The sequence below is a fragment of the Lissotriton helveticus genome, chromosome 8, assembly GCF_964261635.1.
Source record: "Lissotriton helveticus chromosome 8, aLisHel1.1, whole genome shotgun sequence".
Classification (NCBI taxonomy): Eukaryota; Metazoa; Chordata; class Amphibia; order Caudata; family Salamandridae; genus Lissotriton; species Lissotriton helveticus.
This window is the reverse complement of record NC_136069.1, coordinates 1015561140-1015575253: the sequence shown is the minus strand read 5'-3', so window position 1 is coordinate 1015575253 and position 14114 is coordinate 1015561140. Positions and strand designations below refer to the sequence as shown.

The window sequence follows — 14114 nt, the reverse complement described above, 5'->3', positions numbered from 1 at the left end:
GAGGTCCTCCAGTCCCATAGCAGTCAGGAAGTCCCCCAATCGTGTTGTACCAGCTGGAGCTAACTTTGGGGGGACCCTATCCATCAAGCTATCAGCCACCAAATTAAAATCCCCCCGAGAAGCAAATCTCCTTCAGGGAGCCACAGTAGGAAAGCGCTAAGATCTGATAGGGCCGCCGCCTGTAAGGCAGGTGGAATGTAGACAGACAATATTAATGGGTTTTCCCTCCCACTGTGCATGTATTGCGGCAAATCTACCCGCCGCGTCCGACCTAGCAGACTGTATGAGTAGGGGGAATTGCTTTTTTACCAGAACGCCGACTCCCCTGGACCCAGCGGTGAACTCGGAGTGGGCTACCATCTGAAAACCCCATCTATCCATGGCTTTCGTGGCCGTGCCAGTGAGGTGCGTCTCCTGTAGGAGTATCACTGCCGCCCCCTCCCTCTTAATGCATTTCAGGACCAGACCCCGCTTGATTTTGTCACCAAGGCCTCGGACGTTTCAGGAGAGTACAGACAAGGACGGTGTCACACTAGCCGCGCCGTCCTGTAGAACAGTGCGAGTGTCAACCCCCATCATCATGGATCAGTGTGCTAATTAGACAATAAACAGTTTCCGTGATCCCAAACACCATGCCGCTCAATGTAGATCGGTGTATCGCAGTAACATAAAACATAAAGAACAACAAAAAAACACCCCTCCCTTCCCTCCCCCCTCCCTGCCTCCCTGCTACGCGGACTCCAAACTGCCCGCCACCCCAACTCAGCAGAGTGCTTAATGTCCCTGCCAAAAAACAACGTTGCTTACAAGAGCATAGGGGGGGGTGAAGGTCCAAGGAGGACCAGATAGACCCCAACAGTTCCAAAGTCCCAGCTCATTCGCAAAAGTCTCAGTAGGTTAGTAAGGGAGGTGAACCCCATCCGGAAAAAGTTCGGGTCACCGGCCATAGTTCACAGAGGAAAAAGAGAAGTACTTCCCTTGAGGTAGCAGGAGTCATTCCCCAGAGTCTGCGGCCAGGTCGGTCTCGTTCTTCTCCTCTTGCTCAGTCATGTCAGGCTCGTCGGTTTGTCCTTGTCTTCTGCGCCTACTGTTCTGTCTTCCAGAGCCTTCCGCCGGACGCCACCCTTCGAGCCAGTCGTGCGCCTCCTCCGGAGTATCAAAGAACCAGGTCTTTTTATCAGCCACCACCCTGAGGCGCGCCGGGAAGAGCATGGAATAGGGCAATTCGCGAGACCTCAATGTCTTTTTCACCTCAATGAAACTTCTCCGTCTTGCCGCCACCGCCAGCGTGTAGTCCGGGAAAATTGAAATTTCTGAATTTTTAATCCGTATGGGCGGCGCGACCCTCGCCGTTTGTAGGATGGCATCGCGATCTCTGAAATTGAATATGCGCGCTATAACAGGTCTCGGTCGCGCCCCGAGGCGTGGACGCCCCCCCGGGACCCTTTGCGCCCGCTCCACCGAGAAAAACTTGGAGAGGCCTTTTGGTTGCAGCACGTTTCTCACGAGGTCCTCTACATACAGGTCCGTGGCAGGCCCCCCTTCCGATTCTGGCAGGCCAATAAGGCGAATATTATTGCGCCAAGAGCGCCCTTCTTGTTCGTCCATCTTGTCTGCCAGGAATTTGTTGTCATCCTCCAATTGCGCCACTCGTTTTAGCAGCGACGCAGTGTCTGAGGTAAGTGTCGTTGTGACCTGTTCCACCGCAGTGACCCTCGATGACATCTTTTGTAAGTCTGCCCGCAAAAGTGTGACATCCGTCGAGATTGAACCAACCGTAGTTTATACCTGGTTCAGGGCCGCCATGATGTCCTCCAGCGTTATAGCAGGGATAGCGCCACCCTCTGCACCCTTAGCGCTGGTCCTCTTTTGCTCCGTCAGTGGGGGAAAGTCTTTGGCATAAGCAAATTTGTCTAGCTTGCTCTGCTGGGTCCCACGATTACCCCTGCCGCTCATCGTGGGTTAGTGAGGAGTGCTGCCTCGGGTCACACTGGAGAAAGTGAGTGGGTGCGCAGTTGATGGGTCGTACCTCCAATCAAGGAAACCAGGCCCGAAACAGAGAATGTCCGGTGATCGCCTCCCTAGCTGCGCCACTCGTCGCCCCCTTCACTGCACACGTCGTCAGGGCGCCCTGTGGGGACACCAGTCACAGGCTCCAGCAGTGGTCTTCAAGTCACCAGGCGCCTGGTCCGTCTCGCCAGGGGGGGCCCAAATTCAGGAGTGGGCCCAGACAGTCGGTGGGAGATCAGGAGTGTGCCCGGTATCTGCGCGTCTCAGTGGGCCGCAAAGGGCGTGGGCCCGGCCCTGGCAGTTCCCGGTACTAGCGGGGGACCCTCGGGTTCCCGGTCACAGCTATTCAGGAGTGTAGCTGGAGGGGAGCAGCAGTCTTGCTTCTATGCTTGCTGGGGGGCGAAGCCGGGCGGGGGGGGGGGAGCCATCACAACACTCACCCGCCTCCAGACGCCTCAGCTCCGCTCCGCGATGTCACTCTCCGGCAATCGATGGTGCTCCGCCGGCGGCCATCCTAAATCAAGGCCGGTGCTTTTGGCGCGGTTGTAGGCCGCAAACTCGCGCACGATGCAGCTCCGGGCTCCGATGTCGCAGAGAGCTCGGAGCGGGGCCGATGCACGTCGGTTCACCTCCGCCTCAGGGTCTTTCAGTCTGGGTTACTCTGGAGCAGGATTACTGGCCGGATAAATGTGGGGAATCGGTCTCAACCTCGAAGCCTCACTAGATCGCGGCCATCTTGGTGGATCGCCGGCCACGCCCCAAGCTACTGGTTTTTAAGCTCCTTTGTCAAATTTCGATTTGTACCGAATACACTGTATTTTGCTTTTCATGTTTTTTAACCGAAATAGAAGTTTTTCCTAGAAAGTCCGTTACCAGACGTTTTTGTCATTTTATGACATTAATGAATGGCTCTGAACAAATGTATGCATCTTTTTGAACTGCATATTTAATGTCTGTGTTTCATATAGTCATTTGACCCACCAAGTTATTTTGAACCAAATAAGAGGAGCAGCCTGTTTACCAACTTCTGATAAAAATCTTCAAAATCCATGACAAATGAGCATGCCTTAATGTACACATAAAAATGCATTATTCATGTTTGTTATTATTATTTGTCATTGGTTTAATAGTTGCACTCCACTTGCATCAAACTTTTTGACCTCATACAACGTACAAATATATTTTAATTATATTGTATTACCTTCAAATGGCACTTGTGTTGTTTTTGAATATACAGATACTTGTCTGACAACTGTTTTTCTTCTGTTTGTATGATTTATTTTCACAGCGCTTTTAAGGCCTGCCATCCAAAGATCAAGAGCTTTTACTTTGCTGCTGACAATCTAGATGACATGAACAGGTAAAGATGGCGGGCAAAACAAAAACTCCCCTTTTTCACTCGGCATTATTGCCCGATCCTACCACAGAAAGAGCTGTTTCTTCTCCTAGCAAATTATGATTGTTATCACATGCAAAGTTCTGTGCTTCATTTACAGATGTATCTCAAGTAAAGAAAACTAAGGGCCCAGATTTGCAAAATATTTGCTCAGGCGCTCGTGGGACTCCACAGATGGCCCTCGTTGGGAAGCACGTGCTGCATTTGTTTAACACAGGCGCTCAACCTAATTAACATCAGCCTCTAGGTTGAGCATGCGCTCAAGAAGATCGGTGGCAGCACAATTGTGTTCTTTTAGCTGAGTCTCTTTAGACACTTTAGCTGCTGGCATTGTTCTGGTAAATATCTTTTTAGCAGCCCGATTTTTTAAACCAAGTAGTGATAATGTTAGCTCATCAGCTGCTCCCATCTACGTTTGACAGGCTCTCTGTGCTCTCTCACTCACTGGGTTATGTAACCTTTAATTGCCTACTAGAAAAAGAATCAGAAAGTCAGGATCTAAATTTGTATTTTTATTGTGTGTTTCAGGATTCTGCCAATTGGCACTATTATTTATAATGATAGCTACTGAAAAAATGAGTTTCAGCTTTTTGAGCCTAATCAGGGATTTTTCTTATTTGCCACATAATGGGAACATTTGTATAAATTGAAAATTTCACCAAAAAAAAAGTTAATTTCTTGCTCGAACAGATCAAAAACAGATCAAATATCATTAAAGAAAAAGGGGTACATGTAATTCCGAGAAGTGACAGATTCTTTGCCAAGTTTAAAGAGTCACCTTTCAGTTGCTTATAACTGTGTTCAGGTGTTGAACTAGTAGGAATGTGGTGCAATTTTCTATGACAAATTTATTAGTGCCTAGAACATTAAAATAAGGAAATAATACTGCTAGAGATTGTGCTAAATTATGCAGCATATCTTGCCTTTCCTAACTGCAATAGTTTGCCAATCCGGTTGCTTTATTTTTGGTTCTCTACTGCCACGAAATTTCAGTGGTCCTGCATGTAATAACGTGTATCATTCCTGGCTTTTCAGCCAACAGCATGTTGTATTGTGAGGTTTATAGTTTTAATTTGAATACTGCCTGTTTGGGCGCAAAACCCCTACCTGCTAAGTGTCATTGGCTACAATGCCAGAATTGTTCAAAGGTGTTATGCATTACATTAAACCACATATCATCTATCGAATTTAACTTGTTTGATGGGGTTGCGACGTCACTATCATATGAAATTATATGGTTAAAACCCGATTTAAGTAAGTACAAGGAGGACGGTACTCAGTGATTTTTTCATTTTTATTTTGAAAAATTGTTTGCAAACTAAAAGAAAAATAACAGCCAACAGGTGTTGATGGGGTGCTGATCCATATGATTTCTGTATGTATTTGTTGGGCACTGAGACAAGATTACTGTAGTACCTCTAGTCATACTTTGTGGATTTAAGGAGGCATTGACATGAACACTTTGTATAGCCCGCAAATGGTATCTGTGAACAAACGTGCTGAGTTTTAGGCTGTTACTGAATAAATGTAAAGATGCATAATCATTGATCAATTCTGTGGAAAATTCCATTGTTGATGGATGATAGGACCGTATTGAGTTTGGAATTTGTTAGGGGCAGTGCATAGCTTTATCTAGGGTCGTCTTTATTTAGTGGTTTTTAAAATATATGCTTAGACAACTTGTTGAGAAGGGGATGTAGATTCTTGGGTAGACGGTTTACAGTGATTGTTGATGAGCTTGGTACATATATAGTGGGGATATATTTTTCAACCAAAATATGTGCTGCCATCATTGCATGCATCCTGCATCATGGGGTGGCAAAGGAACTTAATTGTAGTCGGTAATTCGCCAGGTTTGTATAATCTTTGGTTTTATTGATGATAGCTTATTTGTTTCCAGTATGTTTTACCTTTCCACACATGGCTTCTATGTATGCCTTTATTAGTAGTATGTTGTTATATTTTCTCTCAAGTTCATGGTTTTTCCCATCCAGGGCTTTTCATGGTACAGTGAATCTATTTCTTTGGGCAGATTAAATTTCAGTTGCCACAAATGGCACACCCGAGTTATGATCTGAGGCGGCAGATCTGTTGATGGTGTTACACTGGGCATCATGCAAGAGATTTCAGAGGACGAGTAAGTGTTGGTTTACCCCAAACACTTTCTTATAGCATTGAGTGATATCTCAGTCATTTGGTATCCCAGACGCTTTGCTAGAATTGAACTTTTTGGTACTTTGTGTTGGCATTTGTTCTAATTTGATTGGTGAATATTATATCAAGTGAATGCCACACACTTTGAGTAGGAAATTGAATCTCCACATAGAGAGCTCTTACTTTGGCATGCTCTTTCAGTGAATATCATATTTAATAGTGGCCAACTTAGATATTATGTAAGATTGGAAACAGGGCTCTTTAAAACAGCTGAATCCTAGGGATCAACCATGTATTTATGTCTGTCAATGGCTCAACAATAGAAGCATAGGCACCCAAATCTGCTAGACATTCACATATGACAAGCTTGGCCGACATTATTCAGGTGGTACAAGGACTGCCAGTGGGCTTTTGGCACCTGAGGCTTTATCATCCCTATACATGGTGATTTCACAAAACATTGTCCCTGCAGTTGCATTTTCATTGTTGGTTGCGGACTATTCTTTTTGGTGACTAGATGTACTTGATGGCTTCAGACATGCTTGTCCAGGTTGTATAATGGTCAGTTAGGAAACTGCCCTTTGAATGTACTATTTTGGCATCTCCACTATGTGTGACCACCTGTGATGCACTCAAAATGCAGCTGTCGCACTTGGGTGGTTGTGCAAAGGAGCAACAACCCATCCCAAACATACTTCTAACTATTTAGTGAGACTTGCAAGCCAATGCCTAGTCTTTAAAAACATAAAGGAGGAGGCAGAGATAGCAAAGAGATATCCTGTGCCTAGGACTAAGGCTTCAGGAGAAAATCTCTTGAATGGTTTAAAGAACTATGGAGCACATTCACCTTTCTCCTCTTAGAGAATCAGCATGATCCCACTACAGAGGGATATTAGAAGGGAAGGATATAAGACTGATAACCTCATGTCACTCATGTTAAGCATGCACACCTTGAATCAGAGAAAGCTCCCCATCATTAGGTTTCTATAATATCTGGAAGGTGCTGGAAAGGCAGGATCTGACAGTGAAAAAGACCCTGTGACTCATGTGGCTCCCCTATCTCTTGTTGAAGCAGAAGTGAAACTGATGTAGCTTGGGATGGCTTGATAGAATAATCTATGGAGAGGTAAGGAGAGAATTCATGTATTATTGTCTGTGCTCCTGAAGAAGAGACAATAGATGGATTAGACTGTGTAGGACTTAATAGGCATTTATGAGAGGTGTGAACAGGGTTACCACAGTCCCATTGTTATATTCCATATAGGTACCTTATATAGGCATAGGTAAACATCACAACCTTTCACCTATATTCTTCCCTACATTACATACATAACAGTTCTTAGGCACTGAGCTTTTACCTAGATATGACACTGTATTCAGAATGCGGGTGTTTCCCTGGTTCGATATTCATACATTATGCATGAGGCTTCTTGGAAGCACAGCAGGACTACCATCCCCTGTATAATATCTATGTTAAAGTTCAGGCCCGACATCATCCTTTAGGCCGACACAGTAACACAGCAAGGTAGGACCCCTGGGGAGGCCTGTGGGGTATATATACATCATGTCTTGCATAGTCAGACAGAGGAGACCGTGACTTCCCAGCTAACACACTGACCAGAGACGCTGAGGTTCATGCATGCAGACGCTCCTGCTAGCAGTGGTGTAACATCCCTCGCTGGGTGTCCAACTCGAGACCAGACTGGGTCCCATATTCTCTCCTTACTCAGGTAATGGGGTTGACTAGACCTTACAGGGATTCTTGGCATAACACCTACACAGATGCTAGGTACATTTAGTACATCTAGTTAGGGAGGCATCTTAGGAGTACACACTTTATTATCATGTGTTTCATGTACTTGTATATATTCATGATTACTTCAAGATGGAAGAATTGTACCATCCCTTTACTTTCGTAGTACTGCTAACCATATATCTTTGCTACTGTCTGCTGGTTGTTACAGCAAATCTATTCTACACTAAAATAACTACTGTTCAATAAATACTTATTGAAACGCCTGTGCATCTCTGAGACAGACTAAGTGAGCACGAGTGACTGAGCGAAAAGTAGTATATTGTTTCCACAATCCTGGGGGATCAGGGTTGTCATGTTCTGAGGTTGATAGAAACTATTCTCTCCCCGATAAGAGGAGATTATAGTGCCACTGTGAGCTTGCTTATGCCAACAGGTTAACATATCCAGTGGGGATGCTTGGGACCAGTCTGCCACCAAACCCACAGTTTATGTTATCCAAACGTGCAGATCCTGTATAGGATATAAAGAAACTACACAACACCATGGCCCTATATGTGCACTCCTGTACATCAGTGGAGGTTGGCCAGTATATGCCTTTGAGTCCTTTCCTTCACTTGAAGTTATGGGCAAAGGAGGAAGATACCATGGCTTGGGGTTTGAGCTTTAAGGGGTTAATCTGCAAGTGTACTCATGAGTTGTATAGACTGCCAGGTGACGTTTCCTCTGAACTCCTAAGGTCACATCCCATCAATACTCTATATTACCTAGTATTTTCAATTCCCTATGGTTACTTGGTATTCCCCCTGTTGGGCAGGACTCCTTCTGTTCATTAGGTGTCCAAATACAATATAAGCCCAATTTGCAGTTACGTTTTCCATATGTAACCTGGTACTCTTCTTTGTCATGGTATTGGTTAGTGGAAAGTGTACAAACATTAGTTAGTCCCCACCCTAAAATAGTGAAAAAATAAAACGCTTGAAATATGGCAGGTATTAGGTAGATATTCCACTGCACCTACAATCTCAGTGAGATACTTATGTGTAGCTTGTGATAACTGAACACATTAGGGCATTTATCTGTGGGGCAGCTGGTACGGATCATCTATGTTGGAATAGAAAAGGTCCCTTGCATGGCTTTGGATAGCATGGGTCCCTGCCTCAAGTTATCCTGTGCACATTTATGTTATTTCTTTTTACTTTTATGTGGGAACATAGCAATCAAGCAGTGCTCTGTAGTTTGAAAAACCATGCAAAGTTTGCCCTCCTTTTACTGACCGTGACTATCCTCAGCTCATAGAGCTGTAAAAGTGGGCATTGGTAGGAACAAAAGATTCTGGTGGCACAAAAGGTCTTTTTACCTGTTGCTTGTCAGGGATGGTTATATACTGCCCTCTCTCCAATTTTTAAATTGGTCTGTCCGCACTTGCAACAAGGTCCTTCATTCCATTCATATGGGGCATAGGTGTCACACAAGTGAAGCAGACATGTACAATTGAAAGGGTGAGGAGTGAGCTTGCTATGTTACTGTGGCAGCCCAAGAATCTATGTTGATTTTCCTAATCAAAGTGGTACATAATATGGAGTTTGGAGAAAGCCACAGACAGCAATGAGAATTGAAGTGCCTCTCTACATGAAGTCCTTTGTAGTGGACCATACTCCGGGATAGTGGGATTGGGACAGAGGGTCTTTTGAAGTTTAAGGAAATTTCTCTGCTTTCCCTGCTCCATTGTCCCTTGGAGATGTTATCCCTAGGAGGCAGAGTGGTAGTTAAGTCGGGAATGCTCTACCACTATTGTGCCTTTGTTTTAGTTCTCCCCTGATAGAAAACTTGCCTACAATCCTGCTGACACTTAAAGAAAAGATTAGGTAAACTAACAATTTTGTGTATATTTACTACTTTTCGATAGTCACAAAGGTAAATTTAGACCAAAAATCTAATGTTACCACTTTTCGATATTCACAAAGGTTAACAGTCCAAAATGTCTAACTTTACTACTTTTTGGTAATCGCAAAGGTCAACTTATACCAAAAGTCTTACTTTACTGCTTGTTGGTATTCACAATTATAAACTTAGACCAAAAGTCTAAAATGACTTCTTTTCGGTATTCACAAAGGTAAACTTAGACAGAAATTCTAACTTTACTACTTGTAACTTACCTTTGTAAATACTTAAAAGTTGTAAAGTTAGACTTTTGGTCTAAGTTTGCCTTCGAGAATACCGAAAAGTAGTAAACTTACACAAAAGTGTAAGTTTACCTCTGTGAATCAGGCCCAATGACTGTGGCTTAAGCCAGCTACAAGGAATATGCACAAGTCAGGAACTAACTGAAAACATTCCACAGTGTACTTCTCGAACACACAAATTGTGGATCTTATTTAGTCTCAGCAGATGGAATACCCCATTACAAACGCGATTGATATACTATCCGTCATATTACGATCTCCCTAGGATATAAAGGGATCGCAATATGGTGGAGAGGATCTGCGTCATGTTTGTGAGGGATTATTGCCCTCTGCAGGGATCTAAATTTGGCCCTCTGTCTGTAAGCTTAGTGTAAGTATGGGGCCAAAATTTCAATCCAAAATGTCAAGATATTTCTACCCAAATTCCAAGGTAGCACACCAATGGTGACTGAGAAGGTATTTGGACAAAATATCAGAAACAAAAATATCATGATACTAAAAGATTGTGTAAAGAATATCGGAAATATCGTTGACAGGAATATCAAAAGTAAATATATTGTTTTAACTGCTGCTTAATATAGTTGTAAAAAATGTCAATGTACAAAATATCATTTTATGTCATATAAATTGTAAGTGTTAACTTATATGTAAATTATTGTAGTGTGTTTAATTATATATGTTTGTTATTTTTTCTATTTGTGTTTTAGTAAGATAACTTTTTAGTTATGAAATTGTTGAAATTTGTATTTTTCATTATAATAATGTATATGAAAAATGGTTTTATGCTTTTTTAGTAGGGAGATAGTGGGTTTTTAGAGAATAAGGTTGAGGAGATTTTTAAAAAGTGTTGATTTATTTTTTATTTATTTTTTAAATTGAGTTTTGTTAATCAATAATAACAATAAAAATGCCCTCTTAGATACTAAGAGAAAAAAAGACAACTTATCACATACCCATGGTAAATACCTTCCACACTGCTCGGCATCATATTAGAAGATCAAAATGGACCATACTTCGCAGGTTAGTAGGAACATACCATAGCAATATTCCCACTAATTCGGCATCCAATCAAAGAATAGTATATACATGGATATAAAGGTAGTGAGGCAAAAAGTGTAATTGTCATCACAGGGTATAAGTTCAGTTCTCAAGTTGCCAACTCCACCTCATCTCCGGCATCCCAAGGATGGGTTAACAGATAGTTATGCAACAGATCCCATATGTCTCTGGGTCGAGATCGAGGAGGTAACAGTTTACCACATAACGACAATTGGTCATTACAATAAATTAGGTCAGATTGCCATTCCTAGAATTGCACTCCCCCATGCCCCATCATCAATTAAAGCTTTGCTGCACCAAGAGGAGGGTGCCAAATACTTCTTGATACTTGCTTCGACCTCCCCTGTATGCCCCAAGAAAGCCACGAGAGGGGTGACTGTCAGATCTTTAACTATTATTGCAGTGAGTGCTGTGGAAACCTATCCCCAAAAAGACTGCATTGGTCCACATTCACATGCAAGGAGAAGAAAATCTGCTTCAACCATTCCACATCAGGTGCATTTGTCACGTGGGCAGAGCCGGTAACGGTGAAGTCTAGTGGGGGTTTAGTATACTTTATGGAGACACTTATTGTGAATAATTTGAAGTCTGCTGCTGGAGGCAATCTTCCCTGTTTATACACAGCAATATTACCATTGATCATCAGTAAGGGTGGTCCCTCTATCCACTTACCACTGGGCTTGTGTCTGTCCCCAAGTGTAAGAGGCCTCAGTATGCACCTAGATGTTGTGAATTTTCAAACTGAAGTAAGGTATCTAAACTAGGCAGTTAATGAGGGTAGTCCTGGGTGACAGTTTTCACATTATATCCTGATCCACTGAAATATGTCCAATGGGGATGGCGACCCTCCACTAAAAAAATCAATAGAGGACATAAAGGAGATCTCTCGATAGAGATCCCCCCCAATGTTGAAATACAAGTTTCTGGAGTAATTGTCTTCAGGCTTTCTTGTGTGTGACCGGCAGTAGTGGATAAAAGAGAGCAGAACAAGCTGGCAATAAAGCAACAATTTGCCTAGTTTTCAGGCCAGCCTATGCCAAGCATTAGAGGCACATGCGACTGTGGAGTGTACTAATTTTGTTAAAGCTGATAAGGACAGCAAGTAAAAGGATAGGGGAGTAGGTGCCATATATCCCTGCTCTACTGACAAATGTGGAAGGAATGGAGTAGGTTTGTACCAATGAATGACATAATGTGCTTGGGTGCCAAAATAGTACAATTTCATAATTGGCGCCTCAAACCCTCCCTTAGAGAATGGCAGGGTGAGAGTGTTCCATTGAATATGGGGTTGTTATTATTATTATAATTGGATTCTTGAATAGCGCATAGCTAACACTAGGACTCTCCCAGTGCATGGAGGACAGGTAAAGCAGCTTAGAGGAGAGCACTAAAACAGTCAGGTCTTCAGTTCCTTACAGAAGCTGAATAAGGAAGCACAACATCTCAAAGACTCGGAGAGGAAGTTCCACTAGCCTGGGGTCCAAAAAAAGAATGAGCAGACGCCTATAGGGGTGAGTTTCATTTTGGGGACTGCCAAAAGTAGATGATTGCTCTAGCATAAGGTGCAGGGTGGAGGTAGGAAATCATCAGTTTTTGCAGGTGCCTAGGTCCCAAGTAAGAGCTGATTTTGTGCATAAAGCAAATTGAAATGTATACGCTGATCTACTGTGAGTCAGTGAAGATGGCGAAGGAGACCGGAAGCAGACGGATGTTTGGGGAGGTGAAACAAGAGCCTGGTGGCAGAGATCTGAACCATCGGAGGCATCTTACCACAGCCTTATTCACCCCCAACTGCCCGATGTTGTTGTAGTCTAGCTGCGATAACTGTTCTTTGAGCATATAAAGGAAGTACCTACAGGATCATTCAAATCCATTTCATGGTGGCAAAACATGTGGATGCTACTTTATCTGCATGTGGCTTCATGGACAGAGTAAAGCTAGAAACCAGTAATATAACCTCGGTCTTGTCTCAATTTAATTTCAGGGAGTTAGAGTGCATCCAAGTGGAGACAAGACCGAGGCAGGAGCTGAGATCTCCAAGATGACTTCCCACCCGTCTAACAAAAAAAAAGATAGTCTGAGTGTCATCTGCAAAAGAAAACAGAGTGAGTCCAAAGCTTTCCACCAGGTCCGGCAAAGGGTAGACATAGATGTTAAAGATCATGGGGATAAGGGCGGACCCCTGTTCAACTCCCAAAGTATGTAAGTGTGAGCCAGACACTACATTTGACGAGAAGACCTGAAAAGTGTGGTCCATCAGGAAGGAGAATAGCAATGCAAGCGCCATACCTTGGAGTGCCAGTTGGGTTCATTTTTCCACAAGAATATCATGGGACACAGTATCAAAGGCTATAAGAATACGCAATGGCAATAAACATACAAAGGACTTGGTAATGTCAGAAGGCGAAATGAACTTACTACACTGTTTTGCTCAATATAGTTTATAAAACGCAGTGAATAGTATAAACACTTTCTTAACTTCAAAAAGCACAACACTTTGTGCATAGTGTCCCCAAGTAAAAGTTGGAACCAAAAAGTGACTGTACACAGTGAAGAATTTGATAGAAGGCTTCCATAAATTGAAAGAAGCGACCATTCAAATACACTTTTCCGAAAGCATAGATATACAGTAACACTAGCTGATCAATGGTTCACCCTGTGTGCTTGTCGACGGCGTTTCGACCCTTCTTTGAATGTGGGATCTCCTCAGGACTAACGATGTAGGGACATCTGGAATTGAATTAAGATAGGTATTAGGCCAATGTAGCGTCACAAATGCGAGAAACTAGAATGAAGGACTAAAAATGAAGGGTGGTTACCTGGGTAGGTTCAGGCGCAGCCTATGTGAACGTGAAGTGCCTTGGTGGGGAGTGTAATTAAAATAACTCACGTCAAGACCCAGCCGGGTACTTCAACATTGGGGTACAAGGTGAAAGAAAAGCAAGGGTTACACTTTGTTCTGCGAGGGCAGATTCCTTGTTAATATGAGCAGCCACAGATTTTGTGAAAATGGACCTTACCTCACAATAAGGAAGGCTGGCTTGTAAGATTGATGGTCAATGTGTTCTCCTGATGCGTTGCAACAGCCGTAGCAATCTCATGCTCGTTGTAGAGCCTTGTGGAAGGCCAGCGTGGGGCTCCTGAAAGCGATGTGTAAAACAGAGCGATCGATTTGCTGTAAAGATGAAGAATGCTATTATTATAACCGGGTGGTGGGAGGGAGGGAGGGTGAGGTGAGGGGGACGCGCTGATACTCAATGCGTGATGTTACTTACTTTGGATATGCGATGTAAAACGGAACGGTCTCCGTGGGCGGCATTTTAGGTGTTAAATTCTGCTGCAGCCCGGCCGTAAGATTTGGCTACTGGTGCAATGACATCGGGTGCTGGAAGCAGACTGGGTTAAATACTGAGATTCCCACCAAGCCTGGCTGCCGTGCAGCAGGGAGTGGGGATGAACCCAGTTCAGCGGTACGATCCGGTGATTGGCAGACCGTTGCCAAGGAAACCGGATGACCTACCAACGTGACGCAGGCAGTCGCGGTTTGAGCTGCTCT

The 14114-nt window shown here is 43.6% G+C and overlaps 1 protein-coding gene across 2 annotated transcripts in view; it reads left to right on the top strand.

The window, feature by feature from the left end:
- CNKSR2 (connector enhancer of kinase suppressor of Ras 2) overlaps window positions 1-14114 on the top strand; it is a 1535139-nt gene that overhangs the window by 1144329 nt on the left and 376696 nt on the right. For both annotated transcript variants that reach the window (XM_078656116.1, XM_078656115.1), the window contains one exon: window positions 3299-3370. In XM_078656116.1, the coding sequence (XP_078512242.1) occupies window positions 3299-3370 (72 nt within the window). The remainder of the gene's footprint in view (window positions 1-3298; window positions 3371-14114) is intronic.